The sequence below is a fragment of the Notamacropus eugenii genome, chromosome 2 (genome assembly GCF_028372415.1).
Source record: "Notamacropus eugenii isolate mMacEug1 chromosome 2, mMacEug1.pri_v2, whole genome shotgun sequence".
Lineage (NCBI taxonomy): Eukaryota > Metazoa > Chordata > Mammalia > Diprotodontia > Macropodidae > Notamacropus > Notamacropus eugenii.
The window spans coordinates 384,767,119-384,789,659 of NC_092873.1; the positions used below are offsets into that span (position 1 = coordinate 384,767,119).

General features: G+C 41.5%; 1 protein-coding gene and 1 long non-coding RNA gene across 2 annotated transcripts in view; one reads left to right on the forward strand and one right to left on the reverse strand.

The window, feature by feature from the left end:
• Window positions 1-13,823, reverse strand: part of CFAP45 (cilia and flagella associated protein 45) — a 48,309-nt gene extending 34,486 nt beyond the window's left edge. The window contains exon 1 of the mRNA XM_072647368.1: window positions 13,716-13,823. Coding sequence (XP_072503469.1) covers window positions 13,716-13,718 — 3 coding nt within the window. The 5' untranslated portion in view covers window positions 13,719-13,823. The remainder of the gene's footprint in view (window positions 1-13,715) is intronic.
• LOC140529000 (uncharacterized) lies at window positions 3,223-6,924 on the forward strand. The gene is made up of 2 exons (XR_011975387.1): window positions 3,223-3,493; window positions 6,693-6,924. It is a non-coding gene; the product is annotated as an uncharacterized lncRNA (long non-coding RNA).
• Window positions 13,824-22,541: the final 8,718 nt, after the last annotated feature.

Here is a 22,541-nt window from a genome sequence, read left to right on the forward strand (position 1 = left end):
TACACCTTAAAGCTCTATATAAATGGGAGTTCAGTTTTCTCAAGAAATCAAACCACTAAAGGGAAAAGACCCATGGTAATAGCTAGCAGAGATGGTTGAACCAAGTGAAGAGAAAACATGGATGTGCTTAAAAGTAGCAGGAAAGGATCCGATAGATAGGGAGAGACTGAAGATCTCCACCCTCTCTCTTGAGCACACTGATTCAGTATGCTGTCAGCTCTCATTTGGACTCAGAACAGCAATAGGGGAATTTCTCTACCCTCTTCCTCATACTCTAGGAGCAATGGTGGCTCTGCCTCACTCAGTCACCCAACTCCCCTAGTCATGGTGATCAAATGAGCAGTTAGGAGTTGTTACTGGGTCATGCATATCCTTTAAGGATGTTTGGGACAAGGAGGGGAGAAGTAGGAAAAACCAAAGTAATGACAGGGCCTGGACTGGAATCCCACTTTTGACACCTTTTGCCTGTGTGACTTTGGGCAAGTTACTGTAATGGGGAATTGGCCTGAGCACCCACAGAGTGTTTGGCTGATGCATTCCCCACATGGATTTTGAAGCATGTACAGAAGATAACTGGATCCAATCTGACAACCATGTGATAAAGAGGAGCCTCAATGAATGGCCATGGAAGTTAAAGTAGGGCTTATCCAAAAGGCACTAGTCAATCCTAGCCTATGCCTTTTGGTCTGACTCATTCCTGCCAGTGATAGAAGAAAAATAATGCAGTAAGAAGAGAGGCCTTAAGTGTAGACATGTACCCCATGAAAATGGGCCTAGGTTCTTTGCCTCTGCCTTTGCTTTCTCTTTTTGTAGGTGAAAGAAATTGGAGATGACTTTAATCTCATGATCTTCAAAAGGTCAGGAGAGCAATCAACCAAGAGTCTTGGAGCAGAGATCATAGCAAGTTTTGAAGCCAACCAGTTTAACACTGAGATCCTGAGACCTTCAGTACCAGACACAAGCATTAAAGACACCACTTTTCTATTAGCCCTTCAGCAGTGCCCCTAGAACCTTGCGGGAACAGTGAAACATCTAGCCATTGGTTCCAAAGATGTTTACTGGTGGATGGGGGAAGGGAAAGAGGAAAAGCATTTGGAACGAAAAAAATTTTTGAATGAATGTTTAAAAAAATTTTAATTGGAAAATATTTAATGAAATAAAAATATAATTTTTAAATGTTTATTGAATACCTACTATGTTGCTCTACCATCACCTGGATAAGACTAGATATCTTGGCAGATGGTAGCCTATAACAGTCTCACAGAAGCACCCAGGTCCTCTGGCTGTGTCCAATCTAATCAGGGATATATAGAAAGTCCCCTTTTCCTGACTTCCTGGCTCTGTCAGCTAAAGGGCCTGTTGAGAGCAAAAGGGCAGTCAGAGTCACCCCAGATAGAACAAATTGGAATTCCTTGTACTCATTAAAAGGTAAAGGGCGAAAAAGTTTTAAGATAGGTAGAAAGCAGCTATTCTCCAGCTCCACCCACCACTTCTGCTGTCAGTCTAAGAGATAAAAAATGGAACAAGAAAATGAGCTGAAATTGTCCAAGCTGGGGTTGAGTTTAGGCATTAAGATTAATTTCCCAACTGAAAGAGGCTTAAAACATTGGAGCATGAAGAGAATGGTGAATTTTTGTTCTCTAAAGACAAAGGAAAGAAGAAAAAGGACTGGAAAAGAAGAGGCCAAGGACCCCAGCTTCTGGGATAAGAACTCACTGTTTGACAAAAATTGCTGGGAAAACTGGATAACAGTGTGGCAGAAAGTAGGCATAGACCAATGCCTGACACCATACACAAGAATAAAGTCCAAATGGATACATGATCTAGATATAAAGATTGATACTACGGACAAATTAATGGAGAAAGGAATAGTGGGTTTATCAGATTTATGGAGAAGGGAAGAATTTTTAACTAAAGAAGAGATAGAGAGCATTATGAAGTGCAAGATAGATAATTCTGATTACATTCAACTGAAAAGTTTTTGCACAACCAAACCCAATGTAACCAAGATTCATAGCAATGCAGAAAACTAGGAAAGAATTTTTGCAGCTAATATCTGTGATAAAGGCCTCATTTCTAGAATACATAGAGAACTGAGTCAAATGTACAAAAATACAAGTCATTCTCCAATTGATAAATGGTCAAAGGATATGAAAAGGCAGTTTTCAGAGGAAGAAATTAAAGATATCTATAGTCATATGAAAAAAATGCCCTAAATCACTATTGATTAGAGAGATGCAAATCAAAACAGCTCTGAGATACCACATCACACCTATCAGACTGGCAAACATGACAGAACAGGAAGATGATAAATGTTAGAGAGAATATGGGAGAGCTGGGACACTAATTCGTTGTTGGTGGAGCTGCGAGCTGATCCAACCATTCTGGAGAGTAATTTGGAACTATGCCCAAAGGGCTACAAAAATATGCATACGCTTTGACCCAGCAATATTCCTTCTAGGACTGTATCCCCAAGAGATCATAAAAATGGGAAAGGGTCCCACATGTATGAAAATATTTATAGCAGCTCTCTTTGTGGGGGCCAAAAACTGGAAATCAAGGGGATGCCCATCAATTGGGGAATGGCTGAATAAATTATGGTATATGAAAGTAATGGAGTACTATTGCGCCATAAGAAATGATGAACAAGAAGACTTCAGAGGAGCCTGAAAGACTTATATGATCTGATGCTGAGTGAAAAGAGCAGAACCAGGAGAACTTTGTGCACAGCAACAGTCACAGTGTGCAAGAGTTTTTTTCCGGTAGCCTTGAAACTTCATTGCAATGCAAGGACTTAAAAAAATTCCCAGTGGTCTTTTAAGGCAAAATACCTTTCACATCCAGAGAAAGCAGATCATTTGGGGGGGGGGGGTACTATGTTTTGGTTTGTTATAGGATTTCTCCCATTCATTTTAATTCTTCTACACATGACTATAGTAAAAAATGTATTTAATAGGAATGTATGTGTAGAACCTATATAAAATTGTATGTTGTATCAGGGAGGGAAGGGGGAGTGAAGGGGGAAGGAGGGGAAAAAAAATCTAAGTTATATAGTAGTGATTATAGAACACTGAAAATAAATAAAATTCATTTAAAAAAAAGAAAAGAAAAGAAGGGGCCTTGGCAACTCAGTGTCCTTCAGGACAGGAACAGAGCATCATTAGTTTAGCTCAACTGAAGGCTACTTGACAAAATAAATGCAGAGGGAGGCAGAGTTTAAAAGAGAAACAACAGCCAACCATTAAATTGCAGCTGGAAGAGGGAGTGGAAGGCTCTTAAACACCTCAAGGACATAGAAGGCAGGGCCATAGAGGGGAGGGGGGTAAATGTTGGATCCAAAGTCTTGGGACCTGGGTTTCAATCCTAGCTCTACCATTTCCTGTCTGGAGCATGACTGGGCAAGTCTCTTAACCAACCTGGGCTTCAGATTCCCATCTGTAAAACGAGAGGGGTTAACGAGATGGCCTCTGAAGGTGCTTCCAGCTCTAAACCAGTAAGTACTATGATTAGCACTACTCTACAATCAGTACTATAAAAAATGGAGTGTAAAGTTACACCAATTTAGGAAGGGAAGGGGAATAAGCATTTCTATATAGCATGTACTATGTGCTAGACATTATTCTTAAGTACTCTACAAATATGTCTATCTATCTGTTCTGACAACTATCCTGCAAGGTAGGCCTTATTACTCTCCCCATTTTATTGTTGAGGAAACTGAGGTAGGTAGAGATTAAGTGACTTGCATGGGTCACACCACTAGTAAGTGTCGGAGACTGAATCTGAATTCAGTTCTTCCTGAATCCAAGCCTAGTGCTCAACCTCCCTGCCTCTTCCAATACCACTACCACCCCCAGAGGTGGGGTAATTAAATGAGTTTCTACTGTGAGTATGCCCTAGAAATGTAGTCTTACACACTTGAGTTCAAAAACATCAACTTTATACATATACGTATAGCTCTTTGGTAATTTGTCTAAGAAAGATCTGGAGGGCTGAATGGACTGCAAGCTCACTTTGGATCAACAACATGACATGGCAGCCAGGAAAAAGCAGATGTGATCTTAGACTACATTAAAGGAGGCACATTAATAACACATTAAGTGCCCATTTTACAGATGAGAAAACAAACTTTATAGAGATCAATCATGAAGAGAAAGGCAGAACAGAAGAGAGACCTGGAAAAAAAAATCAGACAGAGACTGGATACTAAATGCCAATTTAAGGGAGGGAGGTCATTAAACTGGAAGAAGGGAGGAAAGGGTACAGTTGTTTCTAAAATTTCACTTTGAAAATGATCAATATGAAGACTAAAGAGACACACTGGAAGACATAAACTGATGCAGGGTGAAGTAAGTAGAACCAGGAAAACAATATACACAATACCATATACAATATACAATAATCAAAGAAAACAACAACAAAAAAACTGAACTCAAATGGTGTGTAATATAAAGAGCCAGTTCAGCCTCCAAAAAGAAAATTCAAGGTCAGGATTATATGTGTGGAAGGCTGCATATTACTGTCAGACTTGGTCAATGTGTTGGTGAATTTTGCCAAAATGATCTCTCTCTCTCTCTCTCTCTCTCTCTCTCTCTCTCTCTCTCTCTCTCACACACACACACACACACACACACACACACACACACACACACAAGGTATGACTCTCTGGGGAAAATTAATAAAATATTATTAAAATAAAAATAAAATTTCATCATGATGGCCCAGTTTAATTCCCTTTCCTCTGACCCTCTGAGGCTCTAGGGATTAGACCTGTATCCAAAGGCTTTGAGAGTGAGTCTAGGACTCTATGTAATTGCAGACAACTTGAAATTTGGGAGTCTTAACTTCTGGAAATCTTGGCAAGACCAGCACTTAAAGTGCCAGGGCATTGTCTATCCAGAGTGTTCTGCCAGAACAGAGCAAGACAAAGCTGGAATGGTTTGGTTTGTAGTTTCTCTGACGTAACCACAACACCTGTCAGCTGAGCAAAAACAAAGAAATGTTCTTTTCCTGGACACTCCTCTCTAGTCCCAGCCCTATTTCCTCTTTATGAATGTCAGGTCCACTGAGGGTTAGTATCTCTAATAAGTAAGTTGGAAGCCAAAGCAGTAGCTCCCCCTGGCCTGAAAGAAGGAAGGTACTCCAGACCAGACTCCACTTTACTCAGTGCCAGCTTTGATTATTACGAGGATTACTCCGAGAAAGATCATAGAATGTCAGAGCTGAAGGGTCAGATTTAGACCATTTAATCCAGCAGTTCTCAAAGTACTGTGGTTCACAGCCCCATGGGAGTTCCAGAGACCCTTTCAGTGGTCCACGAGGTCAAAACTATACTCATAAGAATACGAAGATATGATACGCATATTCAAATACTCTTCCCTTTCCCAACTTCATATCTATGTGGGGCCAGATTTTCTCACATACTTCAACCAAAACCACATAATCTCAACAAATTGAATGTAGAAGCAAATATGAGAAGTTGTCTTCTATTAAACAAGAAAGTAAAGAGATTTGTGTTTGTGTGTGTGTGTATATATATATATAATGTATACATATGTAAAACAATGCCATTCTCACTAATTTTTTGGTGGAAATATAGCTTTTTTTCATTTAAGATGTTACTTATATTAACATGTAATAAGGTTGTTTTTTAAATTAATTGATCATTTTTTAAAATTTGGGGCAGCTAGGTAGCACAGTGGATAGAGGATAGAGCACTGGGCTTGAAATCAGGAAGACTCATCTTTCTGAGTTCCAATCTGGTGTCAAACACTCATTAGCTGTGTGACCCTGGACATGTCACCACTCAGTTTCTCCATCTGTAAAATGAGCTGGAGAAGGAAATGGCAAACCACTCCAGTATCTTTGCAAGAAAAACCCAAATGGGGTCACAAAGAGTCTGGCACAACTAAACAAAATTTTTTTTAATTTTATCAATTTCAATTTCCAACATGGGAAATATCAGTAGATACAACTCTCATAAATCAAAACTTTTTAGGTCCTCAGTAATTTCTAAGAGTGTAAAGGGGTCCTAAGATCAAAAAGTTTGAGAACCTCTGATCTAGTCCAATCCCCTCATTTTACATATGAAGAAATTAGAGTCCATTGATGATGCATTGTCTACAATCCAAAAGCAATTAACTAGGTTTGAAAAGGCTCATGAATTTGAGAGATATAGCAAATCACTAAGACCCTACTAAGACCCTACCAGTGGGTTGCAAAACACATTAGTGGAAGAGGTACCCACGCTAAAAATAAATTACAGATCTCTGAAGTACTTGCATGTTAAAAGATAATTTACTTGATTTATAAAGACTTGGGTTATTCATCTAACGACACTTCTGAAATTGGTGACATGTTTTGATTTTGAATTATTTAAGGAGTTGGTTTAACTGTAGGATGATAACCTTATACAAATTAGCTAATCCTTGGATGATTTCTATATTTGTTATCTAACATATAATTATGATGAATTAAATAATAAATGTGGGTTGGTGAGCTTGTGGGAGAAAGAGAAACTGGGACCCAACAGAGGTTGTTTCTTTAGTTTCCTCAACTGTAAGATGGGGATAATGATGCCACTTACCTCCCAGGGCTTTTGTAAGGATGAAATAATATTTATAAATCTCTTAGCAGAGGACCTGGTACATAGTAGGTGCTTAATAAATGCTTGTTTCCTTCCTTTCCCCCACTAGGTGGCAGACTGATGGTCACACAGACAACAGCAACGATGGAACCAGAAGTTCCTTCCCTACTAGATGATGAGATGGTCAGAGGGCAGGAACAGTACCTCATTCATCTCATTTACCTTTGTATACACCGTCCATTGCCTAATTCGGTATCTTGCACATAAATAAGTACTTCATTGCCTATCTCCCAAGTTTGTTGTGAGAGAGGAAAAAAATAACTTAAAATGTTATAGAAAAACAAGTAGTTATTATTAGATGCTCGACAAACACTTTTTGAGGAGATGAAACAGTGATCAAAGATATCTGCTTCTGGAAGAATTCTATTCCTATTTTTTTTTCTGCCAGACGTATGATTTCATTACTGTGGAGCTCCCAGGGAAGAATTCCCTCTACCAGTTTAGATGTGTACTTGCAATACAACTTATTGTCTTAGACAGTTGCCTGAGGCCCTAAGAGGTTGACTCATAAAAGCCTCATAAAAGTAAAAGGTGTCATTCTCAGAACCTGAACCCAGGTATTCCTGATTCTCAATCCACTATGCAAAACTGTTTCTCCCATTAGTAGAATTCATGAAGAACACAGTCACACATATACACACAGAAACAAACAAAAAAAAATCAGGAAAACATACAAGGAAACATGGCAGCAGATGCTAATTAAAATAATGCTATACAAGTTATACTTGGATATTCCACCAGCATCAAAAATTCCAAAGCTCAACTTATTCACCATCTTTTACACACAGACATACAACCACAGACACACAGACACAGACACACACACACACACACACCTGTATAGGAAAATATTCCCTTCTCCCTAACTGATTTACTACTGCTGGTGGCACCACCATTTTCATTCTCCATCTTCCATATTCAAAACTTCAGATCCTCTTGGACTTCATCAATCATGACATAGTTGCTAAATTTTATCAATTCTGTTTTGGCAACATCTTTCGCACCTGTCCCTTCCTTTTCATTCCCACAGCAACCACTCTATTTCTGGCCCTCATCACCTCTCATATAACCTACTATAAAAACTTTCAAAATGGTCTCACTGCTACCTGACTAGTAAACTTCCTGATACAACATTTTATCAGGTTATTTCTCTATTCAAAAACTATCTCTTAATCTCTATTGCCTATCAAACTATAAACTGCTTACTCTAGTATAAGGAGATCAGGCTATCATGAAAGCCTGACAAAGGTTGCAACCCCAAGTTAGCCACCAAGGGCAAGTTGGGAATGGAAAGGAATTTTCTCCCCCTAACTCAGAGTAAATTCAGAGTGGCAGTGGAAGCAGAAGAACGGCGATACAAGCACAATTAAGATCTGACGGATGCTCTGGCTACTTGGCTTTTATCTATGGATCTGAATCACAAAAGGGTTGAAAGAGACTGTGGGGCTTTGATTTAAGAAGTGAGACTCTTCCCCCACAAGGGAAAGGTGGAATGTCCACAGCTACTCAGCAAAAAAGCAACAGATGACAGAAAGCAGCATAGACAGTAACAGATCCAGAGGAGAGACCAGAGCAGTAGTTTGGGAGTGGGGAGAGAGAAAAGGGCAGGGAGGAGGGAGAAAGGCAGATGACACTGGCAGTTCTGTGAAAAAAAGCAGTATGATAGGCCAATAGGGGTTCCTGACCTAAGAATACGACTTGTCCTGCTTATATATGATCCCCTGGTCTCCCCTGTTTCTTACAAGTATGCCTTTTCCCACAAATCTTCTATGATCACGCCTTATATACCTCTCCCAATGTATGTGACCTCTCAACATGTTCCTTGGCCAAATATGTTCCTTAATAACTACATGTGTTTCTTATATGTGCTCCCTCTCCCACTGATGGCATGGTAACCTATGAGAAGTTGTATCCCTGTGTATATGTGATGAATTTCTCTTATTTATTTTCCCCTGAAATTTAATTAAATATTAAATATTCTCTAATTGCCCTAATTTAAAGGAACAAAAAAACAACACCCACATCTGCTTGTGAGTAGAGATATGGTCTAGATGTTGACCCAAAACAAGTCTTGGATCTGGGGTAGGATTTAATGGGTCCATACAAGGCTGAGAAAACAGAAAGTATCCTATGCTAGCATTCAAGATTATTTTCAATCTATCTCTTTCTAATATATCTTTCCAGCATCCCTGACACTATTTCTTTTCATCTATTCAACATTCCAAAGTAGGCTACCCACCATGTTCCACTTTCACCCGGCCCTCATCTATAAACCTTCACTTATACTGTCCCCCATTCTGGAATGGACTATGAGCCACTCCCCAAAGTCTCCCTGTTAAGATCCCACCTTGAAGCCAAATTTCATGCACTACCACCAACCATAAAGCATTTCCTAATCAAGGTTCATGGCTGGCACCTCATTGCTGAAACTGGCATCTATTCCTCAAATTCCTCCAAGCTGTTTGTTTGGACAAATGAGTGTATTTGGAGTCAAAAAACCTGCATTCAGACTCAGCTGTGTCACTGCCGGTGTGACAGCAAGCACCTAACAAATCTCTCTGGGCCTTTCTGCCTTGCATCACACACATGTCCATGTTGGAACCTTCCCCTCTCCTTCCCTTAGAATGTAGACCCCTTGAGGAAATAGAAGAAAAAGTTCAGCATGTTGGCATGGTGGAGTCTGGAGGCCCAATGGGTTTGCAAAAGTCCTGTGCACTGTGTTAGGAAGCATGGCCACACCAGAGAGAAAAGATTTATTGACTCCCTTGGGCAGCATTATGAGCATGGGGAATTGTAGGATTCTCTGGGTTAGGGGTTGTTTTCTTCGACAGCAATCCTAAATTATTTCCCCCTGGAGGAGAAGAAGAAGCCACTAAGGATAGTACTATAAATCTGCAGGATTAGTATGGATCCCTGAGGAAGGTGGAGTCCCACCAGAAAGGGAAGAAAAGATGTCACTATTTGTGGTATTGGACATGAGTCCTTCGGATTTTTCTGTCAGGTTAAATAAAATCTATCCTAAAGTTAATGTTTTATTAACTTCAGTATTTGAATGGAACAGATAGCCTAAATTTAGCAGGGCAGAAACCAAAATTGGATGTCATAGCTGACAGGGGTAGGGAACCTGAGACCTCGAGGCAACATGTAGCCCTCTAGGTCCTCAAGTGTGGCCCTTTGACTGAATCCAAACTTCACAGAACAAATTCCCTTAATAAAAGGACTTCTTCTGTAAAATTGTCTGTATTCCCATTCCTATCCCAGTGCATTACATACACTGCCTCATTTCATATCTTCATCACTTGAATCCAAACTTCACAGAAAAAGTTCCTTAATAAAAGGATTTGTTCTGTAAGACTTGGACTCAGTCAAAAGGCCATACCCAAGGACCTAGAAGGCCACATGTGGCCTTGAGGATGCAGATTCCCCACTCCTGCTACATAACAGCATGAACCAGATATTGATATTCCTAAGACAGACCCTGGATGAGTATAAAATGAGCCATAAATATAATTGTAGAAAGAAGCCTCCAAAAGTGAACTTGGTCCATGTGAGATAGGAGCCGTGGTTCTAGACACACGGAATACACTGACTTCAAACCCTGCTTGCCTTTGGAACTTATGACATTGAGACCCCAGAAAAGTAACTCCCTCTAAGGTCCCTTCCAACTCTGCAAATTTATAACTGTAAAAAATCAAGTCTTATCAAGTAAAAAATCAACTTCTCAGGACATGGTTCCCTTACCTATAAAATGGAGGTAAAGACACTTGTTCTCCTTACTTCATAGGAACCCTATGTCCTTAAGCACATCTCAGTGCCCACTGATACAGCTGACAAGCCCCAAAAAGATTCACATGCTTTGGCTAATATGGAAATATGTTTTGGATGACTTCACATGTGTAATTTCAATCAAACTGCTTGCTTTCTAAAGGAGGGGGGAGGAATAAGGGAAGGAATTGGAAGTCAAAATTTTTTTAAATGATTGTTTAAAAAAATTTTTACATGCAACAGGGAAATATTTATGAATAAAATAATTTTTAAAATAAAATTAATGATAATAGCAAAAAAAAATAATATTCACATGCTTGAGGGAAATTCATAAGAACCCCAAATTCCCATATCCAACCATCCAATGTTTCATCTACTGAAGTCCTAGGAAAATAGATTCCATCCCCCATATTTCAAACACCCAGGTAGGACCAAATAATCAATTTCAGAGCTGCTTCTAGTTTGTTTAACTTTCCCATGCCTCAGCATATTTCTAGTACCCCCTACCCACACTCCAACTTGCTCCTTTTCCCAGGTCCCAGAATCCCTAATACTTTCCTCCTCCCAGATCAAACACCATCCCTACCTGCCCATCTCCCTCTATTTACCTCCTCCTCCCCTCCAAATTTCCAAGACCCAGACTACTCCATCTTTTGTCCAGCCACATCACTGGACTTTAAAGATGGTCCCACCCCCATTTCCCTGACTCTCTCTTTTTTGTAGTTCATGTTTGTTTCTTCAACTCTGCTCTAAAACTACAGTAGGAGGGATTTGTGTTAGATGGGAGATTAAATTACACACCAACTCCCCTGCTGTGAGAGTGGTTAAGTCAGGCTCTGCCAAAGAAGGCTAGGGAATTCTCCTGCATAGGATTTTAAGAAAAGACTTTTTTACAGAAACCTCTCCCAGACTGAAGCATACACCTGGTATTGCACCAAAAGCTCAACAACACCCTGTGCTTCTGGGTCCAGTAGCTAGCCTTTGCATAAATTATCTCATTTAATCCTCACAACCACCATGGGAGGCAGGTAGGTGCCATTATAGGTAGAGCAGTGGATAGAGCACCAGAAGGACTCAAGTTCAAATCTGAACTCAGACACTTACTAGCTGTGATTCTGAGCAAGGCACTTTACTTCTGTTTGCCTCGGTTTCCTCATCTGTAAAATAGGGATAAAAATAGCACCTGCCTACTAAAATTGTGAGGATTAAAGGAGATAATAATTGTAAAGCACTTAGCACAGTGTCTGTCTGATACATAGTTATGCATAAAAAATGTTGTCATTATTATTTTGAATGTGAAGAAATTAAGGTTGAGAGGTTAAATCAGACTATCTCTATCTACTGCAACACCAATCTGCCTAAAAGCAATAATTTCTTTCATTTGTAGGATACTATATTTTTCAAAAGTGCTTTCTCACATATATTCCCATCTGAGAGATGGAAAAAACTAAGGCTCAGAAAGGTGGGAGCCTTTGTCAAGATAAGTAGATAACCTAAGATAGATTAGAACCTAAGTCTTCCAGAAATGGCCATCAGAGGCTCCCTCCCCCATATCCTAGGAGTCCATCTCATTCTTTGCCCTGTATCTAAGGGGTATCCCCTCCCAAAGATTTAGCACTGCCTTCCAAATTTCTGGTCCCTTCACCTGCATAGCCACAATGGAAACAGATTCATAGTTGTCAAGGACCTTAGGGACCATCTAATGTCCATTCCTCCTCATTTTACAGGCAGTCCACATTTACAAAGCACTTCATAAATTTATAACTCTGTGACTTAAGACATTGGAAGAAGTATTACTCTCGTTTCACAGCTGAGGAATCTGAAGTGATTTACTCAAATTCACACAACTGGTAGTCAGTATAACAAAATGAACACAGATCTGAGAAGTGTTGTGTCCCACTTAATAGTCATAAGTTTTGGGGAAGGGAGTCTTCCTGTACTCTCTGCTGATCAAAGCACATCTGAAGTTACTATAGTTTGGGCAACAACATTTTGGTTGTTTGGGTTTTTTTTTTAACATTTTGGAAAAGTCAAGGATAAGCTGAAGGGTACCCAAAGGAAGGAAATCCAGATGGCACGGGGACTCAAAATCATGCCATGCAAGCTGTGTGACCTTAAAATCACATCCTCTCTAAGCCTCAGTCTGGGAGAAGTGGAGCTGCTTCACCTGGAGAGGAGAAGCCTTGCAAGGAATATGAGGGCTGCTTTCAAATACTTAAAGGAAAATGTGGAAAAGGGATTAGGCTTGTTTTGCTTGGCCCTTGAGAACAGACTTGGACCAATGGGTGGAAGTTAGAGGGAGGGAAATTTTATTCAGCTCAGCATAAAGGAAAACTTCCTAATAATTACAGCTTTCCAAAAATAGAATGGGCTGACTAGGGGGGATAATGAATTCCCTCTAACTTGAGGTCTTTTAGTGGAGGCTACATGAAGATCACTTATGGGAAATGGGTAAATGGAGACAGAGTTTCTGATTTAGGTGCCATTTGTACCAGACAACCTCTAAGGTCTCTGCCAACTCAGTTGGCTCTGTGATTAAGTCTGTCTTTTTAGCCTCCCGGGGAACTCAGTTTCTTCATCTATAAAATGGGAGTCCTCTCTACCTCATAGGATGGCTGTGGAAATCACATTAGATAGAGCATGTATGTTGAAAGCACTTTGTGAAGCGCTATATGATGATAAGTTAGCATGGTTACTAGTAAGAGGCAGAGCTAGGACTGATTCCCTTTCACTTCAGCCAAGTTAATGATCCTCTCTGGTCAGTTTCCCCATTTGTAACATGAAGGGGTGAGATACAATGACCTCTAAGATGTTTGGACGCTTCCAATGCTGTGAACCAACAAGCTTGCCCCGGATCTCCCCCAGTTGAGCCAATACTCCATCTCCCATCTACGAGCCTTTGCAGGCTGTGCCTGGAATAATCTTCTCCACAAAGACCCTCTGTTTTCCAAGCTTCCTTCAAGACTCAATTGGAGTCACTCTCTGCATGAAACCTTTCTTAATTCCACCACTCTTCCAACACACGTCTTTGCATTTATTTTGTACCTGTTGTTTCCCCACAGAATGTAAGGTTCTTGAAGATAGGAACTGATTCCTTTTCTTTTTTTGTCTTTGTATCTCCAGCGCCTAATACACCGTAGGCGCTTAATAAATGTTTGTAGGTTCACTAGCAGACTCGCAGATTCTTTCCTTTTGCCTCCAGCCCCTCCACTTCACTCCCGGGCCGACCCTGCCCTCTTCCCTGGCCCCTGCCCCGAGCACCCGTAACCAGCCCACCCCAAACCCCCTCCCCACCGCCGGACCTCACCATCTTGGCAGTGCCCGCGGCCTCCCAGGCCTCTCTGGCCTCCCGGGTGGAGCCACCGCCGCTGCAGGCACACAGCTGCCGCCGCTGCGGGCTGGAGGTATTGACGCGTCACCATAGCAACCGAGAGCCGGGCCTCGCTCCACCCCCTGCGTGACCGCTCAGTTCCCTGCCCGACCCAGCCTATACGGGTCCGGCCTGGCGCGGATCCTCCTGGGGGGGTTGCCATGGGAACCAGGAGCCCCGCCCCACTCCGTCTCCGCGATCTGGGGGACCAAAAGAGATGGGGGAATAATTACGTGGATCCTAGAAAGGGGTGCCCCTTCTCAGGACCAGCCGTTCTCATAAAAGTGTGGCACAGCAGCAGGAGTTCCAGATTTGGCACTGGACAAATTAAAATTTGGTTTTAATTGCTCATTTTCTGTGTCCTTGGGTCACTTTCTATAAACCTCAGTTTCCTCATCTGTAACCTGGGGAGAAAAATACTTGCACGGCCTGCGGGGATTGAGCGAGGAAAGTCTTAGTCAAATTAGAGTTCTCACCTCGAATTATCTTGCACCTGGCTGCGTAAATGTGGCATCCCTTCTCTCCTACCTTAGTTTCCCCCGTACACTAACACAAAACTTTGCACATAGCAAGTGCTTAATAAATCCTTGAGTGAACGTGATCTATAAATATTCTGATACTCCCTCTATTATTTTCTCCCACGAAGGGTTGGAACCCAGAATTTGGGGGAAGGAGCGGAAATAAAGCCCAGGTGGATGCTCCAAGAAATTTACTCTGACCCAATCTACAACAGAGAGATAACGGGGTGTCCTGGAAAGGACCTGAGTCAGAAATGAATTCAAATTCTGGACCTGCGAACCTTGTCAAAGTCACGTCATAACTCTCCCTGGTCCTCAGTTCCCTCCTCGAAGTCCCTGCCAACCATAAAACCTGTGGTGAATAGACTTACTTCTCTTCGAAACACAAGGGGCAGAGCGCTACAAAAGGATCCATAACACCCGTGTTAGTCTAACCCGGCTAGATCTAAACTGAGGGAAAGTGGGCAAGCCCTTTCACTTTTCAGAGCCGACGTTTCTTAATCTGCAGAATGGCATTTGTGTAGCACTAAGATTTGCAAGACAAACTTCACGAATATTGTATCATTTGAACCTCATAATAACATCCCTGTGAAGTTATTACTATCCCTATTGTGCATATGAAGAAAACCGAAGCTAAGAGAGGTAACTGATTTGCCCGGATCACACAGCTACTAAGTGTCCGAGACAGGATTTGAACTCAGGCCTTCTGGATCTCTCTGTCCACTGCCGCAGCCAGACTACCATACTTTAACAACATTTGGCTTACCTCATCCCGGTTCTTTACAGGGGAGAAATATGCACAAACAGATCTGGGATCTCATCGATTTGTACACTCCCTCCAACAAACAGCACAATTGACCCATATATATGCCTATATTCTGTTCTGGTTTTGTCCATTCTTTCCCATAACACCAGAAATAACCTTCCTCCATGATCCTCGGATCATTAACATCAGGTGACTCGTAACACAAGGAGACATGGTCACCAACAGCGTTCTCCACAGTCACGGAGCGAGACAGGGTCCAATTTTAAAAAGGAGCCACCAGGGCTGGTGAAGTCCCGCAGATGCCCCTTTTTACTTTGATGGAATTAAGCCCTGGGCATCTTGGAGATTTGGTGTGGGAAAGCAATTTATAAACTGAAAAGTGCTCTAGAAATTGTTTCTATTATGTCCACCTGGATACTGCTAGCCTCAGATTCCTTCCTTGAAGTTACATTTTTTCCCCCAGGGCACAATCTGGGGTAAGGCAGACCCCAATGAGTTAGGCTACAGAGAGCAGAAAAAATACAAGGAAGTGAGTTTAGACCTCCAGCCTGACGTAATGCAGCAGAAAGAAAAAAAATGGTATGAAATTCTAACTGTTATTTATTTACTAGCTGTGTGCAGTTGGGTCTCAGTTTCTCGGATATAAAGGGGAGGGGGGTCGGGGTTGGAGTTGGATCTCACTTTTCTTAGATATAAAATGGGAAAATGTGGTTTCTAAGTTCCCTAAGGGTGGGTAGGAGGGGACAGGAACTGTGACTTCACCATTGTGGGGAACTCAAATAGGCAGCTTTTTCTGAAATGTATAGTCTTAGAGTTGCCCCAAGCCCTTAAGAGGTTAAAAAACTGGTTCATGATGTGTTTCAAGGTGTGTCAAAGGCAGGACTCGAACCCAGAGCTTCCCGATTCCAAGGCTTGCTGTCTTCTATCCACTATGCCAGGCTCTTTCAGACAAGATCCCTTAAAGGTCTAAAATTCAGGGTGTAAATCCCTAAAGCATAGGACAGGGGACGTGGCATTTCTTATTCGGAAGGATTGTTTTGTTTTTGTTTTAAAATTCTGGCTTCATTCTCATTTCTGGTCCGGTTGAGATGTTTTAAGGTCTCTACAAACCCCCAGGGGTTCTTGATTTTATGATTTTCCCCGAGCGTTGTCATCCCAGCCTTGGCTTGAGGGGCGGAGCCCCGCTCTGAGAGGCCCCTGCCCTGCTGCGAGCTTGATCCGGTCCTCCTCTACAAAGGCTCCCCACCCCCACCAACTGGCCAAATTAGATTTCCCTTCCTCCCATACCAGCTGGCTGACCACATCCCATCCCCCTTCTCCAGAAAGCCTCGAGAAAAGGCCAGAAAGGAGTCATGGAGTTACTGTGAAATGCCCTTCTTCCTCCCACTGCTCACAAGCTTTGCTCTTCCACCCCACTCCCCTAATTCCTTTACCCCTATTCCCCCAGGTCACCCTCTTCCTCTTCCTGTGCCCAGAGTGACCCCGTTGCTCCTCTTCCCAACCCCGTGAGTCTCCTCCTGCCGCCTTAACTGGGGAGGTGAGAGGTCAGGGCTAGAATAGCCAGAGGCAGACAGAATATCTGAATGGTTATTAGTCCCCTGGGGTGTGGGGAGAAAGGAATGGGCTGCCTCCTGCTGATAGCCCCGCTGTTTTTGTAACAAGACTGAGCCTGTAGCTGCCCCTACTGACTCCACATCCCTTCTCTGGTTTTCCCAGCTCTTATCTCTTCCTGGATTTCCTAGAATGGAAGCTTGTGTCCCCTCTACCCATGATCACACAGGCTCCCCACATGTGGAGAGAGAGAGGGAGCTACCAGATTGGAAAGGAGCCCAGAAGAGGGAAGTTAGAAGGGGAAAGGAGAGTGGGAACTGCAAAGAAGCAGAATAAGGCTGCTGCCCCTTGGTTTCTTTATTCTCCAGCTTCATCCAGCCATTCTCCTCCCAGACTGACTTGTTTTTTTGAGTAGGTAAAAGAAGCCAATTTTACCTCATTACTTACCGCCTCTTAATCACTGAATGGGTGTTGCCTTAGACAAAGTGAGACCTGGGAAAGACCTTAGCTTAAAAAGGTCAAGGTTCCCCACAACATCTAGGGCCATCTCCAGTCCTCCTGATCTATATCTTGGACCCAGATGGCTCAGGAGAAAAGAGTAGGGCTGGTAACTTTGCACAGCCCTCCCTCACTTAAATCTAATCCACTTGCAAGTCAAGACATCTCCTGATGCCACTGATCCTCTTGCAGAATGAAAGACAAACGACTTATACCTTGGGCCAGTGGAGTCAAACTGAAAGAGTTTGGGGACCACCTAATATACCTAAAGACCCCATACTGACCCAGAACATTATCTATTTTCTTTTGTATTTTGTTAGAAGTTTCCCAATTACATTTTAATTTGGTTTGGTCTGTACTGGCAGAAGTGACACCTCTGCCTTTGCAAACACCATTCTCTGGCCCTGGCTTGGCCTCAGTCACCCTCTTAATCAGGCAAACTCCTGCCTATCCTGCAAAGTTCAATTCGCATGCCACCTCCTTCCCATAACTCGCCCCCCATCCTCTATCTTCTCTCCCACACATAGCAATTTGTTCTGCCTTCTTTTGCATTTATCATATAACAATCATAGCTAGCATTTATATAGCACTTACTCTGTGCCGGGCACTGTGCCCTTAGGCTTTACAAGTATTATCCCGTTCAGTCCTCACTACAATATGTTAATGTTTTGTGTTATTGTTATCTCTATGTGTCTTCTTTCCCTACTAAACTTTGTGAAGATGTTCAGCAATCTTATAAAACTTGTGTATCTTCCCCAGTGCCTAGCAGTTATTTAATTAATTAGTTCATTAATTAATATAAGCCTCATTGTTATTGCCTAAAAGGAAGGATTTAATGTTACTTTGTAGTGGGGGTGTTCCTTTTTCCCCTGTGAATATTTTCTAACCATTTCCTTTTCCTAATGTGTCCCATTACCTGGCTATTTATTATACTTGGAGTCTTCTGGGACAAGGATTTTGTACTCTCAGTATTAAGGCCCGGGGAGAAACCACAGCCCTGCCCTTGGATGTAGAGCTCACTTCAAACCTCAGTCAGCTGCTCTCTCTTTTCCTTGATTCTTAAGCTTCTTTAGAGGCATTTTAGGAGTAAAGCGGCTTTGAAGATTTCTAGTTATATCACCTATCCCTAGGCCATAACTAACAAGGTTGAGCAATTGGAGCTTTGTCCCAGGGTGCCAACAATGAGAGGGGTGAACTTCCTTCCCACGGGCAGCTCTCCAGGATGACAGCTCCTCCTGAGTCTGTCTTTCCCTCACTGCTTCACCCTAAGTACAGCCAAGACCCTTAGGGGAGGCACTACCCCCTCTCTTGGCACAGCTTTGCCCAACTTGCAGAATGAGACATATACTTTCAAACATGGTCAATGAGGAAATTTGCTTTGTTTAATTATGCATATTTATTACTAGGTCTTTGTGGGGTTTTTTTCTCTTTCATGTCAGAAAGGAGGTGGAAGGGATAGAAAGCAGATTTGTTTTAATTTTTAAAATTAGAAAAAAATTTTAAATAACTGCACCCAACTGAGGTAGATAGAGACTGGTTACCATTTTCTGCACCAAAGAGGCTAAGCCAGACTCTCTGGGGGAGGGGATTTCCTCTCTCCAAAACCACCAGGGAGTGAGTGAACAGACCTCAGAACCTTTCACCCCACCTCACCTCACACCCAACTGAATTTGCCCCAACTCAAGAATTCCTCACTATGACTGTCACCCACTCATCCTCATTCACATTCTGCCCTTACACAATAATGACTCACATTTACGTGGTGCTAAAATAATTCTCCCTCTCCTTAAGGGAATTAGTACAAGTACCATTATCATACAAGTGACCAAATAGGGATTCAGAGAGGTTCATTAACCTGCCTACCATCAAGTGGCTGGGAAATGGTGAACACCAACCCTGGTCTTCTGGTTCTAAGCTTGGTATTTTGAGCTTTTCCCATACCCTCAGGCTCCAGAAATGACATTTCTTTTTTTCTTTCTTTGGTACTTCAAAAGATCCGTGGCTTCATCAGTGGGGGAAATTCCCTCCCCGAAGAATTTCGGGGGGTGGTTTTATGAACAGCTGTGGCCAGGAAAAAAAAATCACCTAGGGATCAGCCTTCTGGTGATAGTAAGCTGCCACACCTTTGTCTCGGCTGGTCCCCAAGTGTCAGACTGGAGCTTCATACTTTGTTAGGACTTGTGATCTACTGGAATAACCTTAAGAAACCCAGAACCACTTCCAGAGAACCATGAGACCTTTCAGCATAACTTTTTTGGAAGTTTCCCTAATATGATATTAAAGTCCTGTAATTTCCTACCCCATCCCCACTGGGAACTTGGTTGTTAGAAAGCCACTCCCTGGGCCAGAGGAAGATCAGTACTGAATCCCTCATCTTGTGCTACTCAGGAACTGAGTAGAGCTATTGAGACAAATAGAATAAATTGACCGAATTCATTATGGGAAGTCTTTTCAGCCATCCAGATGAGCCATGGCAAGTTCAATGGGGAGTATCAGACAGGACACCAGGAAAAGATAACTAGTCCTTTAAATGATGTTGACAGTTCCTAAGACATTTAATATTTTTGTGACCCATGGCAAGTCACTTAACCTATGTCTGCCTCAGTTTCTTCAACTGTTAAGTGGGGAGTCATAATAGCAACTACTTCCCATGGCTGTTGTATCGAATGAGATAATATTTGTAAAGTATTTCTATCACAGTGCCTGGCACATTGAATATACACATTGCTCATTATTATTATTATTTATTATTATTACATAGGTTGGAAGTAACTGTCCAACTCATTCCCAGGAGATATTTAAGAGGGATGGTGAAAAGGGGATCCCTAGAGCAGCTGAGTTTGGTCCAGATAACTTCTCATATCCTGTCAAGCTTTGAAATTCTTTGAAAATTGTTGAACCACAACAATTTGAAGACACTCCCAATTCACCAATAAATGTGAATTAAAGCAGTTCTGAGGTTCTGCCACACACTTAGCAGATTAGTAAAGATGGCAAATGAGAAAAATGACAAATGTTGGCAGGGCTGTAGGTAAAAGGGCACGCTAAGGCCCTGTTGGTGGATCTGTGAATTGGCCCAGCCATTCTGGAATACAATTTGGAACTGTGCTCCCAAAAGTCACTAAACTGTGCATACCCTTTGATCCAGCAATACTAATACTCAGTATATACCCCCACAGAGATCAAAGAAGAAAAAGGCCCATATGTACAAAAATATTTATAGCCATTATTTTCATAATAGCAAAAAACCGTAGAAACTAAAGTTGTGGCTGCCTATTAAGGAATGGCTAAACAAATTATGGTATATGAATGTAATATGATATTATTTTACCATGAGAAATGATGAAGTTACAGTTTCAGAGGAACTGAGAATTCTTTTATGAACTTACGAAAAGTGAAGTGAGCAGGACTAAAATGATTTCTATAATGAGAACAATATTATAAAGAAAAAACAACTTTAAAAACTCTGATCAGTGCAGTGACAAACTACAGTTTTAGAGGGCTGAAAATGAAGCATTCTACTTACCTCCTACCAAAGAAATGATAGGTTTTAAAATGCAAAGAGAGACATAAATTTTTGGACTTGGCCAGTGCAGGAATTTGTTTTGCTTGACTACGCATATTTGTTGTGAGGATTTTCTTTTTTCCTTTTTTTTTATTGCTCGTTTAGGGAGGGGAAGTAAGTTGGAGAGAGAATAAATATTTATAATTTGGAAAATATAATACAATTAATTTTTTTTTTTTACAAAAGCACACACTAGGAAAAAAGAAAAGAAAATAGTTGAGTCACATAGACTGTAATAAAAATTAGACTGAGAAGTTAGCAAAGAATTTGAAAATCATTTATGGCAAAAACTAGATCTAGTTACCCCAGGGGATGTCTGTTTGACACTACCTTGGAAGAGAGATATGATAGGGGCAGCTCTAGAATTCTGGAAACCAGATCATTAGTTACATTAAAGATGCTCCTCTGGGAAATCCACAGAATAGGTAGTCTTCCTCTGTTCAATGTAGTAAAGCACACTTATTATGTATTAATTATAGATTTAGACTTGGAAGGGATCTTAGAGATTATCTAGTCCAGTCCCCTCATTTTACAGATGAATAAACTAAGGCAAGGAGAAGTTAATACAGCTAGTAGTGTCTCAGGTAGAATTTAAACCCAGGTCTTCTAACTCAAAGTCCAGTGTCCTAATCAGGGAGTCGAGAAGACTACGCCATTGTGCATGTAATTCAGCAGTTTTGTGGTTCTAGAACATTTTACTTTATTCCCCACCCCATAATTCTTTAGTAAAAATTTTAACCCGTGCTCTTAATCAAAGTTGAATTAAAAGAAGACAAATCTGTTGACAACATACAAGAGTTATACAGAATACTCAGATTCTAATAGACCCTAGCAAGCAGCTAGGTGGTACAGTGCATAAAGTCTGGAGGAGGGAAAATCTGAGTTCAAACTCAGCCTCGGACACTTACCAACTGGTCAAGTCACTTCACATCTGTTTCAGTTTCCATCTGCAGTCCTCCTGATCTATATCTGGCCACTGAACATAAATGACTTCAGAGCAGAGAGTGAGGCTGGTGACTGCACAGCCCTCCCTCACTTAAATTCACTTGTAAGTCATGGTATCACCTTGCTGATGTCATGATCCTCTTCCAGAATGAAGGACAAAGAACAACAATTTCCTTAACTGTGAAATGGGGACAGTAATGGCACCTACCTTCCAGGGTTGTTGTGACAATCAAATTGGATATTAGTAAAGTGCCTGGCACATAGTACGTGCTATGTAAGTGTTTCCTTCTCTTCGCTTCCCTTCCCCCTAAATACTACCTGATTGCTTGGACTGTTGCAACCACCTCCAAACAGGTTTTCACATTGTTAACCTAGATTTGTTTGGTTTGGGTTTTTTTTCAATTTTCCTTCCTGCTCCCATCCAGTGTTCCCTGTTGGCTGCCAGATTAACCTCCATAGGTCAGGTTATGTCACATCTTTGCTGAAAATCCTAAAATAACTCCATATTGCTTATGAAGTATAAGGTTTGCCCATCAACCTAAGCTTTCTATAATCAAATACTCTAGCTTGCAAGTGTTATTCCTGCCCCCCTAGACTATTCCCTGTCCCCTGAACATATCAGGTTCTTTCCTATCTTTCCTGGTACCTGAAATATTCTCCTCTTCTTCTGTTGAATTCCTTCCCAGCATTTTAAGCCTAAGGACCTAGTCTTCCATGATCTCCCCACCATTTGTCACAAACCTTTCCTTCACTCAAAAAAATACTTTTATTTTGCACTTACCTGACATATTTATCATGTGAATTCTGTGTATATCTGTGTTCTAGTCACACTATTAAATTGTTAAGCTCAGTGAAGACAGGAATCCCACATTAACTAAACTTTGTATCTCATCCAAAGTCTAGGGCCTGGCTCAGCATCC